The sequence below is a fragment of the Poecilia latipinna genome, unplaced genomic scaffold (assembly GCF_001443285.1).
Source record: "Poecilia latipinna isolate Pla-1442-1.1 unplaced genomic scaffold, P_latipinna-1.0 Scaffold2193, whole genome shotgun sequence".
NCBI lineage: Eukaryota > Metazoa > Chordata > Actinopteri > Cyprinodontiformes > Poeciliidae > Poecilia > Poecilia latipinna.
Genome location: NW_015114809.1, coordinates 86,812 through 101,860, shown reverse-complemented (window position 1 = coordinate 101,860; position 15,049 = coordinate 86,812). Strand labels below are relative to the sequence as shown.

General features: G+C 37.4%; 2 protein-coding genes across 3 annotated transcripts in view; one reads left to right on the top strand and one right to left on the bottom strand.

Annotated features, from left to right (window-relative positions):
• The first annotated feature begins 231 nt into the window (after positions 1-231).
• Positions 232-7,779, top strand: LOC106936674 (uncharacterized protein C6orf106 homolog). The gene is made up of 5 exons (XM_015017808.1): positions 232-527; positions 1,843-1,997; positions 2,813-3,010; positions 5,362-5,681; positions 7,629-7,779. Exons 1-5 carry the CDS (start codon positions 271-273, stop codon positions 7,659-7,661), a joined length of 963 nt encoding a protein of 320 aa, XP_014873294.1. The 5' UTR covers positions 232-270; the 3' UTR covers positions 7,662-7,779.
• Positions 7,780-11,437: 3,658 nt separating this feature from the next.
• Positions 11,438-15,049, bottom strand: part of pacsin1a (protein kinase C and casein kinase substrate in neurons 1a) — a 37,755-nt gene continuing 34,143 nt past the window's right edge. For both annotated transcript variants that reach the window (XM_015017806.1, XM_015017807.1), the window contains one exon: positions 11,438-14,915. In XM_015017806.1, coding sequence (XP_014873292.1) covers positions 14,806-14,915 — 110 coding nt within the window. In that variant the 3' untranslated portion in view covers positions 11,438-14,805. The remainder of the gene's footprint in view (positions 14,916-15,049) is intronic.

Genomic DNA, 15,049 nt, shown 5'->3' with positions numbered 1-15,049 from the left:
AATGTCACAACTTACAAGTAAAAAAAAATTGACATAAATTTTCACACCAGTTATAAACTCATAATTTAAATCAGCTAACTGTGACTTATACAGATATTTTACTCATTTCTTTAATAATTCATACACTTAAAACTATGATTTTATTAAAAGGAATAATCGTTGTTACATGTCATTTGTACAGTGAAAATAGTCAACAATGTGAAGCAGCGCTCTTTTTTTTTTTTCTTTTTTTTTCTGTATTGGCTCACTCACAGGGTTCAGTCATGTGACATGCGCACTCGGCCCTGCTGTGGAGTTTGTTATGACAAGTCGAGGCCTCGGTGTAAATTAGTATCGCAGCCCCCTGTCTCTGCCCCGGGCTTATCCGTCATGGAGGGCATGGACCTGGACCTGGACCAGGAGCTCATGCAGAAATTCAGCTGCATGGGAACAACAGACAAAGACATTTTAATATCGGAATTTCAGAGGCTCCTGGGGTTTCAGCTGAATCCCGCCGGATGCGCCTTCTTCTTGGACATGACCAACTGGTGAGCTCGGGGATTCGCTTACGGCCTGCTATGCGCTGGGTGTCGGAGAAAAGATACAGACATGTAGCTAGCTTTCTGCACTGCGTTTCTCGCTACACAAAGGTTATTAATCTAAAAAAGGGAAACTGAAAATAAAAGTAATGAAACTAGCTTACTTTAGTTGACAAGGAACATTATGGTTTGGACCTATTACCAGGGACAGTTAACGACGTCGTAGTAACGTAACTAGCTGAGTCAGTGTGTGACTTTTGATTGCCTGTCAGGGACACAGATGGTGGCAGTATTTGCATGTCTGTTAAAATACTGATTGCGTTACATTATTCTGCTGTGTAATGAGAACATAATCCAAAACCTCTTGGCTTTTAATTGGATATTCAAAAGATCATAACATCAGGGCATATCTATTTCAAATGCCACCCGAGTAATCGCCTCATTTATTACATAATCTACAAGCGCTCACTCGCTGCTTAGATTGCCTTCAACGCCAGATACTCTGAGTAAAATTTAAACTCCTTCAATATGATTGAGAGCTTAATATCGATTTTTTTTTCCCATTGAGAATATCAGGGGAATTATTTTAGTTTGCTGTTTGAATGACTTCCGGCGGCTTGTTTTCAATATAACAGTGAACTACGCAGTGCAATGGTGGGAAAACGAAAATAAATGTGCTTAAGAGTGTGACTGACTGTTCTGAAATTCCCTTAAAACACACACCTGCCTGAATATAGCGTTATGTGAACAAAAAAAGACGTAAGCTTAAATGAAGTCTTCATAACCTTTCTACATTTTTAGATTTTGTCACTTCACGACCAATACATTTTAAATTCAAGTTTTGTATTCCTACAAGAGGACAACCCTAAACGTAGAGCTAGTTTGGAAGGATTTCAATTCATGTATTTTAGACCATTTGAAAATTTGTGGAAGTTGTTAGTTTAGTTGATTTTAGGAAACTACAATTAGCCTTTTTCAGCAGTAATTGCTTTTTTTTTCTGCCCTTCAAGCTTTAACTTTTTTTAATTGTTTTTCTTTATATTTACCTGTTTAAGTCCTCAGAGTGACTTAAGCATTTCCTGGTAGACATCAGATGAAAGATAGAGTATGTTCTAGAGAGGCTGCTAAACACTTCGAACTCATTTTAAAATCAAATAAAAACAAAAATCTATGTAAAAAAGGTTAGTTAACTTAGCTCACTCTTATTTAACTTAAATGTTCTCATTCTGTTTGAACTGCTGCTGAAATATAAAAGACATATATGCTTTGTTGTGCAGGAATCTGTTCTGATGTCTGTTGCCATTCTTCTCCTTCTTCATTCTAGGAACTTGCAGGCTGCCATAGGAGCTTACTACGACTTTGAAAGCCCAAACTTCAGTGCACCTTGCATGTCCTTTGTGAAGGATGTGACGATTGGTGAGGGTGAATCCGTTCCACCTGACACACCATTCACAAAAACCTGGAGGATACAGAACACCGGTAAGCCAGCTGGGCCATTTATGAAAGTTATTTTTTTACAGAGTTCCCATGCTATCTTGAAAAGTCTGGAAATCATGAAAAATAATGGTAAAATGTTGTGTTTTCAAAGTTTATTCCTTTTTTTTTAATCTAAGAGATAAAAATCTTATGATTATATTTTTAGATTTTTTCCACAAAGGAAAATCTCACAGATAACTTTTCATTTTGTTCAATTTCTTGGTAATAGTGTATAAATGGTAATCTTAAGCACTTTACTAGGCAAATTGGTCCTATGCATATCCAGGAATATATAATTAAAGCAATCTAATAGAGCCCAATTACATACACTCCTTTCCCAATAGTTATTGCGCAGGAGAGTGACATTTATTTTATAATGCCAACTGGTAAAAGTTTTTTTTAATTAAAGGAACAGAAGCTCAGTGGCTACTGACTTTGCAGCAATCTCTCTTCTGAGCAAGCACATGGTGACTAGAAATTTTTCACAAGACAAAAGCCTCCACCAGAAACAGCCTCTGCATATGTGGCAGTGTTCAAACACCATTATACCAAGAAAAGGAGCATTCTGCTAAATTGGAAGCCAGATTTTTTTTTTTATTGTTCTTTTTTGAAACATACAAATAACAAACCCCCAACTAGGTAAGTGTTTTGTGCTCAAATGTCTTTAATCCTATTGAAACTGTTGGAAAAAAATGCAGACGCTTGAATCTGGAAAATTGTGGATTTTTGAAATGAAACACTTCTTCTAGAAATCCGTTTTATACTAAAGGGTAAAAATACAACCATGTGAGCTTCTTGTTTGTGTTCGTGCCTTCCAGGTCCAGAGTCATGGCCTCCTGGGGTTTCTCTGAAGTACGTGGGAGGTGATCAGTTTGGCCATGTGAACATGGTGATGGTGCGCTCTCTCGATCCCCAGGAAATGACTGATGTCAGTGTGCAGATGCACAGCCCCATTTCTCCTGGCATGTACCAGGGTCAGTGGAGAATGTGCACAGCTACAGGACTTTACTACGGAGGTAAGCAGAGCACACTTGTACTTCAGCAATCGCTTACTACCCGCTGCGGATGGCAGCCTCCTGCACCGTTCGTACTGATGACTCTGACATCAGCTCATGAATTATTCTGAAAAACCCACTATATTCAAATAGTGAAAGACAATTAAACGGAATATAACACGGCATTATTACAGAAGGAGGAGATCGCTTTGTCTTATTAAAAGGAAGTTATTAAAGTCTTTGTTCAGATCCAGCAACACTCTCCCTGACTGAGTCAATCCCAAGTTAACAGCTTTAGCCCTTTTCCCACTTGGCAGTAAAATCTATCTGGAGTAATCAGATCTCAGTGGCCTGCTCTTCATGGAAATTTAACACAAAGCCACGAAACAAAGTCAGCCGAGTAACAAAACAAGATGTCAGCAGCTTTACTGGAATTTATTTGTAGTAGTACAAATAAATTTAGTTGCTGGAACAATAATGTTACCTTTGCATTGACAAATGTAATGTTTTATGAAATAGTTTGTTTGTATTGTAGGGAACGCCATTTCCTGACATTGGAAACTCGCATTCATGTGATTATTTTTTTTAATATTTGTTGAACAAAGTAAGGGAGCGCCTCATGCTTTGGGACTTTACAGAGCTGAAAAGATACTGTAAAGTTAAACCACTTAACTTCGCCCCATTAAAGCACTCCGTTTCATACACAGTGGTATTGTGAACATAAGCACAGTAAGTGGTGCTCATGGAGAGTTCAGATTGTTGTTATGTGACTGACATTGTGTGTTTCTTTTAATCCGGTTTCCAAAGCAAATGTGATAAGCTCCAAAATCAATCAAAACACACCTTACAGCTTGGAAAGAAACGGCTTGTAATTCAATCCCTTTCAGCCTATTTATAGAAGGAGAGAGTTTGTCTTTAGAGGCATGGCAGTGGTAGACTTAAATTTCGTAAGTGTTTTATTTCAGCTTAGAGAAGCTTTTGCTAACCAGCTTGATGCAGCAGTACACACCGGCAATCAAAGTTTCATATTGACAAACCGATAAAATAAATACAATTTGACTGCCGGCGTTATTCTGAAATACTGATATTTCCCTCACTTTTAGGAGTTGAAGAGTTGAACTTTAGCCATTCATTGATCTGCTCCAAATTGAAGATTCCCATTCTGTCTTAACTATAAACAACCATCCACAGTCCTCCTCTGTTGGATAATTACCATGTAAATCCTACATTGCATTGTCAGTCTGTTCCTGTGTGTAATGTTTGAGCACTCAGTGGTCAGGATTAGGATCTGCCAGGAATCGGGGCTAATTTTAAACAAAGCACATCAATAATTGACGCAGTTGCTTCTTTTCAGGTATTGCTCTGACAATGAATGAACGTGAAGCTGCAGTATGTAACTTCATAAACAATTTTTGTTTTGTGCATATTTGTTCAAAACCGAAATGCACCGCTCTCGGTCAGAAAACAACCAATCAGAACCAGGAGAAAGGTAAAATATGCTTGTGTTTGTGCTGCTCAGTATACTAATGGCAGGGAAACAACTCATTGTCACAGGAAAACTGTTTATCTGCCGTCCTCCGTGGCCATGGTTACTAACCTGTGGTGTATTTCTGCATATGGCCGTAAGACCACAGGAAGGAGGCAGTGGAGCTCTTTTTTTTTTGCACAAATTTTCAGTTTCTTATTATTTTGCCACGACATGGTGACAGTTTTAACAGATTATTATTAGTGACAATATTTAACAAATGCGTAAAAACTTACTGTTTATCAAAGTTATATACTGCACCTTTAAATGACGGAGAACTGGCAAAGTATTCAATCTTTACTCAAAAAATATGTAGGGACCCTGTGTTAGATTATCTGGTTGAGAAAAACCCCTAAGTAGTGCACTTTTAAATGATTATAAGTTGTTCTTTTTAATTCAGTGAAGTAGATTATGGAGGATGTCAAGACATATCCAATACCTACCTACAAACAAGTTTTCTTTCTTATGTGAGAAGTAAAAAAGAAACAGTTTTTTACTTGTAGCATAGTTTAGGCTACATGATTGGAAGTTGGTTTGAATTTAAAATTAGGAGTCATATTAATGCTGTCCATTAATACCTCATCTGCTACTTCAGTAAGATATTTTCAAATCAAACACAGCTTCGTTGTTTCACATATTTTTGAAAGTAAATTATAACCTTTACCTCTTATACCTCTTACTGCTCTAAAAGGCTTAAGAGCAGTAAACTGAGCAAAAAGGAGGAAACAAAATCAGAGCTTCTGATTAACTTCTACGATCAAGCTGTGATATAATATTTTGAAGAAAGTGTTGGATTTGTTGTCGTCGTTGTTTTTCATGAAGTAACCGTGTTCCTTTGTCTCGTCAGATGTCATTTGGGTGATCCTGAGCGTAGAAGTCGGAGGCCTCCTCGGAGTCACGCAGCAGCTTTCCTCTTTCCAAGCCGAGTTCAACACGCAGCCTCACCGCAGCCTGGAAGGAGACTACAACCCGTTTGCCTCGCCACAGAAGAGCAAGTGCCCCAACAACAACCACGTCCACAGTGACAGCAACAGTAGTGTCACAGAGGAACATTTGCAGGGAAGCCCACACCCTCTCCAGCAAGGCCAGAATGGACTTTCACACGGCTCTGTGGATATAGTAGCAAACCGTCTACAAAGCAGTCTATCAGTAGTTCCGTGTAACCAGGTGAGCTATTTTGGAGAGAATAAAGGTTTTTCTTGCAACTAAATCAGGAGAAAATAGGCTTTAAAATTGAACCATGTTGCTACTTGAAGCCGTTTGCAGGCTGGTGAGTTTCATAAAACATTTATCTACGGCTCCAATGTAGTTGAAAAAGCTTTAAATAAATTAATCTTTTATTGAAGAACACACACAAGGAAAAAAAATCGATCTTTGACCAAACTCTCTTTACACAATCTCTCTAGATCAGGGCTGTTCAAACTTTTTGTCTCATATGCCAAAATCATCAGCTCAAAAATACTCACTGGCCTAAAAAAAAAAATACAACTTTTTAAAAACTAAAATCAGTAAAAATGTTGGATTTTTTCTATCTACTCAACAATGATCTGATTTTGAATTATTTTAATGTTGCAAAAGAATCAGATTTTTTTTTTTTTTTTTTTTTTACGAGCAGGATTATAGATCCAAAACTTCAAATGCATTTTGTTTGTTTTCCTTATTAAATGAAAGGCATCCAGTTGGCTTATTATTTTGGGCTCGATTGAAGAAAACAAACAAAAACAAAACATTTGTACGTTCTCAGCAATAAAAACAAGCTGCAGGTTATTTGTACACACTTGCTGTATTTAGCTAAGTTTTAATACAGCAATTAAAAGCAGCACCAACATGTAGAGAACTTGATTTATGTATTTTTTAACTGGTTAAGCATTTCTCTTATAATTTGGTTGAAATTAATTGTATTTGCAAAATCTATCAGACTTTTATTCAGTATAAACTGAGCCGGGCTGCATTATTAGGTGACCGTTTTGATACTGTTAAGACGATGAACCCACATTTTTTGACTCTTTTTTATTTTATTTATTTATTTATTTTTTGCTTTTCCTGCATCCCAATGCTTTCACCTCCCTTTGCAAGCTTTAGCATCTCAGACATTATGTGTGAGCATACAGGACAATGAAAACCTATCTGACAAGAAATATTTATTATCGGCATGCAGAATGTGCATGAATGTCACTTGAAATATATTATCCTTCCAAGTATTGCATCTAAACAGTTTGTGATTGTGATTTATCACGCAGTAATCTTTCCGTCTTTACTGTATCTTGTGCAGCTCTGGCATGTAGGTAGCACCTAATGGTTGTTTTGGAGACTTGGTGAACCACAGATGCCAATCTTTGCATCAGTTCTCCAGCACAGAGCTTCTGCATATTTGTTTCTTTTTTACCTTCGCCGCCGTGCCTGCTCTGCATGGTGACCACTTCCTTTGTGAAAGCAGCCCTAGTTCTGTCCTGTTGTCTAAAGGTGGTTTTACAAATCATTGACGGCAAGGGATGGCAATAATTTAGCCACTGAGAATGTTATAGTTTTTTTTTTTTCCTTCTCACAAAATCAAAAACCGAATTTAAAGGGTGGATGATCAGGAGGCTTTCAGTGTGAGATTATGCTCCAGCAGCAGAGAATGATTTATATCTTAAAGGCTTTTTTGTCAGAGGTGCCAATAAAGGTACTAAATCTGAATATTTTAATAAAGGAATCAATGCGGCAGCTATGGAATAAAAATGGAATTAAGTATTTGCAGCTTTCTGCTGCACCCATCTCCACTGCTCACTTCTAAAACTACGTTTTGGCTTTATGGTGTTTGAGTTGAGAATATGAGTTGTGTTTCATATGTTCTACATTTATCTTGTGCCTCAGATTATTATTTTTTTTTCATGTATAGTTTATTGACATAAAGTTTAGCTAATAGAAGTCCAAGAATGTAAAGATCGCTATGAATGTTTTGCCTAATACCCATATCAATCCTGTTTGCCATGCAGAAATAATTGCTACAACTCCAAGGTCAAGTTTAGGCCTAAAAAGATTAGTATTCTTATCAGGTATCTTTGTGTGTGTTTCTTGTTGTTTTGCACCTCTGATTAATTGTTTTTTTAAAATTATTCCCCTCTCTTACAGATACAAGAGCCCTCTCCTTTTGGGCACTCTTAATCATGGGACTTATCACTGTATGGCAGCACTAAGTTGTACCTCTGGAATTTCTCACACCAATAAACCAGGAGGCTCTACTGTGGAGTGTGGAGGTCAAAACACTTTATGCAAAGTCCAATTACACTTAAAAAACAAACAAACAAACAAAAAAAACGCCGGAGACCGACGCTCCTGATGTGCAGCTGAACCAACATCCCACTGTATGCACGTGTGAATGCTAAGTTAAAAAATATGAGTGCTATGAGTCTTGAGTGATGAGCTTTTTCTTTTTCTTTTTTTTTCCCTTAGTTGACAAGGATGCACATGGGCAGAGATGAAAGTAGTGCTTGTTTGAGAGCTTCTTTTGTGTGTGTGTGTGTGTGTGTGTGTGTGTGTGTGTGTGTGTGTGTGTGAAGATGTGCGTGCATTGTGCGACCTGAAAAGAGACTTCAGAGTTAAAGCCATTCATTTTTGCCAACTGATTCTACAGTTTCTGCTTCTTTTAGTTTGTTTTCTTGAATTGTGGATCCTCTGGCCTATATAGCACTACGGTTGATTGTAAAGGCTACCCTGAAATGCAGTTTTTGGGTTTTAGATGTCAAAGTCAGTTAGTGTAAGATTTTTACCACATGACTTTTGGAATACTGACATTTTTTTTTCTACCCTGTCACACGGCATGGAGTGTAAACAGCTGAACACATTTTTTTGTGCTTAGTCAGGTAGGTGGTCATTACTACTTAGACAAGTATAGATTTGGTAAAATTGAGTTGAATCAAGATCACTCACATATCCGCAGAATCAATACTGTTAGCGACTTGCATCAAATACAATATCATTATATAAATGTATTGGTGCTTTATCCAGTCATTGTGTGAGTTGGTATTAGGTTTAGTTTAAGTCTTGAAAACTTTCATTTCATTTTCTCCAGAATGAGCCCACCTGCACCATCCACCAAGCTCTAAATGGGTCATGAAGTCACAAAAGCAGGCACAAAAAGGGAGCATTTTTGCTGTTAACAACTGATCTCTGAAGTTGATGTTTTTTTTTTTTGTTTTGTTTTTTTTAGAGTTTTCAGGCCAAGTTACTTTTGAATATATCTGATTATGCCTCACAAATGAGCGTTTTCATTTACAAACACAACGTTGTAACTCAATTAGTGCACATCATGCTGTAAGACTCAAAACTCAAGCCATATTGACATCAATAAATACTTTATAAAGACATTACGCCACATTATACAAAATCAAGGAGTTTGGTTCAGCCTGTATTAGACTTAACATTTAACATTTAGGTTGAATGTATTTTGTGAATGTAGATAAAAATTACAACTTTGACAATGTTTTCTTTTGCCCAAAGAATCTGGATTATGTTTGAACTGAACTGGCAGTTTGACTCTGTGTACTTTCTTTCCCTGTCTTTTGTCTTACAAACTGTTTTGGAAGCTATGTATTAACATGTACTGAACTAATTAGAGATGCACCAATAAATTAGCCACAGATTGTAATTGGCCAATTTTCTGTTGATTGGCTCTGACTGGTCTTTGGCCAATCAAACTCTTAAAAATCCGATCGTTCATGAAAAGCACCAAAACCAAAGCACCTGTCAGATTTTGTGCCTTTTGTTTCCATGGTGAGGGAAGTCCAGTTTCCCGTAGGAAAATTGCGCTCTGGCCCATTTTGACTCTTCAGAATGACACAGTTTGATCATCGGACAGCCCCGGTTGCCATGGATCTTTTGACAAAGATAAAAAATGATGCCTCCTGAGCAATTCTACAGAATCAACTAAAATATTGCAGCAATGATCCAATAACATTAGTGAATCCCACCCTACACTAAGCTGTCTACACTGTTGATTTGTTTGTGAAGCCTGAAACTGACGGCTTATTCTACTTTGTGACTAATTTGGCTAATATTTACTTAAATGCTTTTAGGCTCTCAGTTAAGCATTGACTGTTCATTTCTTGACATGGAGTTGATGTCCTTGTAAAACATGTCTTAATACCCCGAAACTGTATTTTCAGTATACAGCACTTAGTTTAGCGCATTTTTTTAAAAAAAATTAATATAATTTAGATAAAGGCTGGGGGTGTATTCTTTACATAAACTGAGATATTCTTACATTTCTGGAATGTTCTGCTAAGTCTATCACTAATAGAAATCTGCAGCACTTCTTTTTTGTATTTTAAGTCTCATGGAATAAAAAATATCAGATAAAGCAAAATTGCAATTGCCAGATCAGACCTAGTAGGAAACTGGAAATTGGTGTTGGTAAACAAAAGCCTGATTGGTGCATCTCTAGAGCTCATCGTGTCATCGCAAATGAATTCACATGTCCTGTCAAAGTGTCAGCAGTTCTTTACGTTCTTTTACCAAATGACTAATTTATGCACTGAGCAGTCTAACCTTCTTCACAAAGGCTGTGATATTTTCTTTCAGAATGACTGTGAAGTCAGAGAAAAAGGTTATGATCGCTGTGATTATATCATCTGCAGTCAGTGTGTTAGACCACCTCATCAAATCGGCGCCCTTTAGTTGATGAAAGTGTGAACCCCTGAGGTGCTGAACCATGATATGACAATACCAGCTAACGCAGAAATACAGCTCCTGTTGCGCTGAAGCATTTCCTTCCAGTAACTCGTGCGATGCGTGTTTCTTCTTCCAAATGTCATTTCATCGAGTACTAGGTGTGTTGTTTTCTCTGTGTTGCATCTCTGAAGTTTCCTTCACAGGGTGAATCGGTTGGTGTAAGACTCACACAGCAGCGCATGTGTGCAAGTGAGGAAGTGCAAACAAGTGAAAGATCATTTCTTTTATGTTTGATGAATGTTTCTACAATTAAATTATCACGGAAATGAGCTACATGCTTTGTCGTGTCTGCAGTTTTTTTTTGTTTATGCACCAATGCTCTATAATACCTAACAGTTCACAGTGAGTGCTTTTCATATATTTATTACTTGTTTGACATAACAAGTAATAAATGAGTTTTTTTCGAAAATCTATATTTTAGTTTAATTTGACCAAAACATGGAAAGTCCCCGCAGAGTATAGCTAGCACCACATTTACATTTGCGTAGGACAGCAATTAATTGTCTTAGTATTTCTCACAAGCAACTGCTTGACAAGTTAGCCTTGATATTTACTGCATTGAATTTTCCTAATTTATAAATAACTGTGGATAATTAATAGCATCTACCAAACACAAAGACATGATTGTTATTGAGACTTGGTGACTCCAAGATTGCTTGGTTTCTTTGCTTCTTATTAAAAACACAAACTTCTTTGTCTAGTCATATTTCTACGCCAAGTGAACAGAAAGCTACGGATTACAGATTAAAAGTTACTAGAACCACAGATCATCTTGAAAAATTATACATTTTGGCTTCAGTTACATTTATCTAATCAGGTTATTTAGTTGCACCAATAATTGTGGCACAGGTGATTTTGTTCAAATGACTCGGTCAGTGACATATTTGTCTAATTTCAGATTTCTTCACAGCTCTCTGTATTATAAAGCCTTAGACTAAGTTGAGGGACATTGTGATATTTTTTCCACATTGTCACTTTAAATTAGATTTCCTTTTTTAAATGGATGAGCACACTTTTTTTTTTATCCATGAAAATATTGTCAATAAAGGTTTTCACTACATAATTAGTGTTTTATATGTCCATCTTTATATCTCTCTGCAGGCTCTCTAATATAATAAGAGGTTTCTCCTTCACAGAGGAAACAAGAAATAAGATCTAAATAAAATAACACACGGACTCCATAGAAAAACAAACACACACACACACAGATGGAACGTTTTGGGGTTTTTTTCAACAAACTTCTTTCCCTCCCAAATCAATATCTCAATATTGACACCATCACAGCAAATTTGATTGGACTTCTTTCTTCTTCTTTTTACCACTATAGTCATTATTATCTGTGATCATAATCACTTTTATGCATATTTAAATGAACTTCTTGTTACATCAAGATGAACAGGCACTACACCAGTTAGGAGATAAAAGTACATCACTAACTATGAACATACATCTTCTATACTGCTAATATGGGGTTTTTCACATTGTGAGCTGCAGCCCCCTGTGTGCATAAGGAAAAAAGATCAACATAAAAAAAAAAAAAGCATTTACAAGTACACCTTTTTTACTGTCTCAACATAGTTAGGTCTCATTTTCAACTCAACACAGTTGTACAGTTACAATAGAATATAATCTTTAAATTACATCATCATGTACAAATCTTGACAGCGTGGGATAACATCACGCTTTTATGATACACTGACAGTTTCATTGCAATAAAATTCATACGATATGGTACCTATTACTTAACACGTTTTTCCATTGCTGTCATTTAATGAAACACATTTACATGTATAACACTACATTTTTTATTCTTAATAGTCAATCACTTGCATTTTTTTTTCTTTTTTTTTTTACTTTTTTTTTTTTTGCTTGTTTTGTTACAACTTTGTATAACATTTACACGACTCATACACACTGGATGATACGGATGTTTTACCCCAAAGTATTCACCTGGTATTATAGATAAGGAGTCTGAACTTGCAGATAATGTGTATATCATCAGTCTACCACCTGTGTTGTTGCATGTTTGTGTATTGCGTGTGAGCATTGAGAAAGTGGGAGAGTTTAGCAACAGGAGTCTTTTTTTTTTTTTTTAACCCTGCTGGACACGCTTGCACTCTAATACGCACCTTGTGAGCTGGTGATGTGTTTTGTCCTCGTGCGTGAGACCTTTCCCCAAATCCAGAGCTGAACAAGTCCAGTCATTTTTTATTTTTATCACTATGGTCTCAAAAACACTTCATCTAAACTGAGCTGTAGGTGCAACCCGGAAGTACACAACCTACTAATCAGCATTTGATAAATATGATGTAATCATAGTAATAAAAGTAATTATAGAAAATATGATAAAATGCTGTTCCTTGCATAAGTATTCATACCCCTTGAACATGTTCGACCACAAACAATGTAACACATCAGTACTCAGTCCCTGCTTTGGTCAGATGAGACCAGAATTGAACTTCAGGACTTTCCACATCTATATGCTACTCCTGATTTTCTTCAGCAAGAGCAAAGAAGCAGGAGTGAACTGAGAGAAAATACAAGAGAAAACTGGACGGAAAACCCTTCAGAGGCTGCAGAAGACTTAAAAGTAGGGTGGTAGTTCACCTTCCAGTAGGATAGCACTATATATATATATATATATATATATACAGCCACATATGTGGATATTGAAATGTTAGAATGGCATAATCAGATTTCAGAACTAAATTCAGTTGAGAATCTGTGTGCAAGGTTTAAATATTGCTATTTCTAGCTACTTTGCAAAGAGGAATAGGCAACAAACTGCAAATGTCACAACAAGAGAAATGCTCCCAAAAACACGTAGCTGTAGCTGCAAAATTGGTGCTTTAAATTATGTCTCTGGGGGGAGAATACAATGTTCACACAACATGTACATGCATACATCGATTCTCATTTGTCATTTCCCCCCTCCACCCCCAAATTGCCTTTTTTCTTCTTCTGAACTCCTTGGTGTTGGTTTTTACTTCACAAAATATGTTGAAGCATCTGGTCACAAAACATGGACAAAAGTTCAAGTGGTATGAATACTTTAACTAGGCACTGTAATTCCTTGAAAGTAAAATGAAGATTAAAAGCAACCATGTACTCCACTGAGTCAGAGGTTATCTTTGCATGACATGTTACTGGCTCACTGAGCAGATTTTGCAGACAAAGGGGAATCCGGTTGGGCAGGGAAGCAAAAAAAAAAAAAACTAATTTAGTGAATCCATTTCATGAGATATGTGTAATTAGTGTGTGGAGTGATAAGTGATGGATCATTCTTTGGCTCAGTTGGGGGAAGGGCCACATAACTACTGCTTTATGCCAGTGAAAATATTTAGACATCTTACCCTCTTTAAAGCCCAATCACAAGTACATTCATGTCCTGCTGGAAAGGGGTCAATCTTTAGACGAACCACTGTTGCACAGATATCCACTGACATGCATCCACACGCCCCTTGCTCTGGAAAAAGAGTCCCAGGCACATGTATTGTTCAAGACATCTTTCCTATAACGCAGTCTCAAGCTCGAGATGAGTCGATCCAACTCCGCTCTGAAGTAATGCTCGTATGTCTCGTTAGCACAGTTTGATTAAAGTGAACCCTGATTTGCTGAAGCGCGGATGGAAGCTTCTGCAAAAAAAAAAAAAAACAACAACAAAAAAACCAAAAACAAAACCGTAAATCCTTTCCATGGCTTTGCATTAGGATGGCGTGGTCAAAGGATTTACGGGACAAAAACGAAAAAGGTCAAAAACAAAGCGAATGTGAGGTCAGTTCATCGAGAAGCCTTCTCTTGTGAACCCGGGAGCACATGCATGTCCAGAAGCATGTAATGCTGCATTTTGTAGTCGAAGTGTTGCATCAGAATGTAGCCGTAGCGAGGCTGCAGGGACTTGGGGGGTGGGGAAGAAGGGGGTATGTAACTCGTTGCATAGCACATGCTGCTATGCAATGTTCAGAAACAGTTTGAGACACATAGCACTGCACACACTGGAACGGAGGCCGGACGGGATTCGAAAGGAAAAAAGGAAACAAAAAGGATACTGTCTGTGGTACTGTTAACACTACACAGCATTCCTGTTGTAAGAATGACATACACGGCATTAAAAATGCTACACAAAATGGCATCACACCGTATGTACACAATGCAGGTTAGAGAAGCTCGTCTTTGTTAAATGAGTAAAACATAATATCTGCCCTTCAGGAAAACACACCGCGGTACACTGTGAGTTAATAATAAGCTGCATTGTTTAATATTAAACACAGCCACACAGAGAAGCAATGTGTTCCTGCACTGTCTTCATGTTTTAGTTGAGTGTGTCTACAATAGCACAACTGCTGCTTTTTTTTTTTTTTTTTTTTGAATGTGTAACTTCGCCCACCCCAAACGCTGGATAAAATATACTACACTGATATAGTGTCATTTTAGGTTACTAAGTTTTAGTTAGGCAAGACAGCTTGGCGCATCTGTTGGGCAAAGGATGTGTTGCTCTTAAGTCTCTGGCTATGTGCGGTGCAGTTGGACGGGACGGTTCAAGCTGCCTCCAGCGGCATGTCTCTGTCCGCTCATGTGACTAGATTGGCTCCACGTAATTGGCCGGGTACAGTCCCTCCTGGCCGCTGTCCAAACGACCTCTACACCAGCCTTGCTCGTCTTCGTCCTCTGTCTTGGTGAATTCGTCACCTGTGAAGGAAATAAAAAATAAAATAAAAAATTCCATCAAGACAAATGACACAAATGGTTCTGATGTGAACGGGACATATTTCCATGTGAACTATCCACAAATCTTTTTTTTTTTTTAAAGAACAGCTCAAACA